The 2287-nt window shown below is 61.6% G+C and overlaps 1 protein-coding gene across 1 annotated transcript in view; it reads left to right on the top strand.

Moving 5' to 3' along the window:
* Positions 1 to 2097: 2097 nt before the first annotated feature.
* EMIHUDRAFT_459477 (hypothetical protein) overlaps positions 2098 to 2287 on the top strand; it is a gene marked incomplete at its 5' end in the record, with an annotated part of 2116 nt that continues 1926 nt past the window's right edge. Inside the window, one exon of the mRNA XM_005766329.1 lies at positions 2098 to 2250. Within this exon, the coding sequence (XP_005766386.1) occupies positions 2098 to 2250 (153 nt within the window). The remainder of the gene's footprint in view (positions 2251 to 2287) is intronic.

Raw genomic sequence — 2287 nt, 5'->3', positions numbered from 1 at the left:
AGGCGAGCATTTAGACGCGTTGGATGCGCCATGCCTCGCGCCAGCGCGTGCGGGAGCTCCTGGCTGAGCGTTGAGTCCAGGCGAGTTGCGCTGGGCACGCGATCACTACGCTGAGCCGAGCTGACGCGCCGAGGCGCCGGCCAGTCGCAGCCGTGAGGCATGCCACAGCAGCAGAGGCACCTGCCCCCCATTGGGCGGGCAGACAGAAGGCCAGGGCAGCACTGGCAAGTGCAACGCGCCTCATGTCGGAGAGCGACCGTGCCTCGTTCGCCGCTTATGATGTAGAGGTTGTTTGTTGTAGTAGTTTTAGCTTACTGGGAGAAAAGACTCTTGTTGTATGTATGTACCAGGGTAGAGATTTGAGCACTTGAGCACTGGATAGGGCCGATTCCGCATGGTACGGGACCCCTCGATCGTCTCGCCCTCCCTCACTGGTGTGTTCATGGGGGGGGTCATGACAAACACGGTACAGGATCGAGGTGCACGCTGCCAGAGCAGTGTCGTCCCCCCCCCCTCTCCCCGACGGCGATGGCGGTGTGACCGATCGAGCTACAAGAGGAGCTTGTTAAGCAGGATCAGGGGTGGGTCGAGCAGTTCTCACTTCCACAATGGGTGAGCTTCAGACCTCAGGCCAGCCTCCCCCCTCACTTGGAGCACTTGGAGTGCGGTCAGTAACCTCACGCCCAGGACCGGGGAGCTGAGAAGCGCACCCAGTTGGCCGGACGCTCGGCATCGGGTTGCTGTGGGCCCCCCTAGCTGCGGAACGCCCCCTCTACTCGGAGCTAAAGAATACTCTCCGAGGGTTGGACCCGCGTACCAGGTTTCCCCTTAACTGCAAGGACGCCCCCTCTACTCGGAGCTAGTGGACACGACACTAGCTAGTGATACGAGAATACGTACCGCCGCCATGCAACTACTCCGTACTCGACGATAATACAAGAATACGCAGCTGCGAGGCACCTAGCCTCTCCGCGGAAATTGACCGCTCCCGCTATGTTGAGCGGTGTTGCACTGACTTGACTCCGCTCGAACGTGTTCGGTCGGTGTTTTTCTGAGCAAGAGTCCGCTCTGAAGGTTGCAGAGCGGAGTCTTGTTAGGCAAACGCTGCTCTGTGTTGTGTAGAGTGGGATTTAAGCTTGAAGACCGCTGCTCTAGCACCCGCGAGCGGGGTTGCTGAGATAGAACACGGCTCTGAGATGCGAGAGTGGCGTTGCGCGTTTTGCTTTTGGCCCTCAGCCGACCCTGAGCGGCTCGTCGCACGTTGCTTCGGGAAGAAGCGGCGCAATGAGCTGGCCGCGGCGGAGACGTCGCTAAGATACCTCACCCGCGGCAAGTTTGGAGAGGACCAGAATGACGACGGCTTCATTGATACGCGCTGGGTCGAGCTCGAGGAGCTGTACGACAACTGCGGCAAGCAGAACCTGAACAGGGCACTCAAGGCGTACTCGAGTACCGCACGGCGGAGAAAAAGGCGGCGAACGAAGCCATTGTCGGCTTTGAAGAGGAAGCACTTGAGCACCGGATAGGGTCGATTCCGCATGGTACGGGACCCCTCGATCGTGTTAACTCAGGCTTTCGGTTAGCGAGCGGGGGGAGGTGGTGCGATTTTGTGGGATGCCCGCACCCCAGCTGCCAAGCCCTTGACGGACCCTCGAGGACGATCCACAACCGTCCCGCCACCCCTGCCGTGTGCGATCCCGGCCTCGCCGTCTTTCGATATTGCTCGCACACCCACACTCGTGCGCGCTCTTACACATGTGTCCGTACGTCCGTCGGTCCACTATCTCCCTCTTACCTTGTTAGCTCAGGCTTGGTTGTTTCTCTGCAGCTTCCATTGAAGTATTTCGGTTAGCGGGGGGAATTGGGTGATCCCCGCACCTCTACCGGTACATAACCAGCCCTCTTGACGGACCCTTGAGCACCGTGGTGCCCTGTCGCTGCCCACAAAAACAGGCATCACTTTGCGTCCCTCCTGTGTGCACCTCCTGCGCCTCCCGGCCTCCCGCGCCGCGCGCCCCTCCCTGCGCGCCCCCCCCCCCCCGCGCTGCGCGCACGTGAAACTGACCGACGGGTCGTCCCCGCGCGTCGCGCAGCCTCATGGTCACCGCCGCCAATGCTGACAAGTCCACGAGATGGATCGTCGCGCCCGCCGCGCTGGCGGTGCTGGAGCAAGTCTTCTCCATGGAGCGCTTCCCGACGCGCCAGCTCCGCGCCAGCCTCGCCGCCGATCTCGCCGTCAACCCGCGGCAGGTGTAATTAGCGTGTATATGCGCCCCCCCTCCCCCTC

This window comes from Emiliania huxleyi (genome assembly GCF_000372725.1).
Source record: "Emiliania huxleyi CCMP1516 unplaced genomic scaffold EMIHUscaffold_516, whole genome shotgun sequence".
In the NCBI taxonomy this organism is placed as follows: Eukaryota; Haptophyta; order Isochrysidales; family Noelaerhabdaceae; genus Emiliania; species Emiliania huxleyi.
This window is presented reverse-complemented; position numbering and strand designations above follow the sequence as displayed.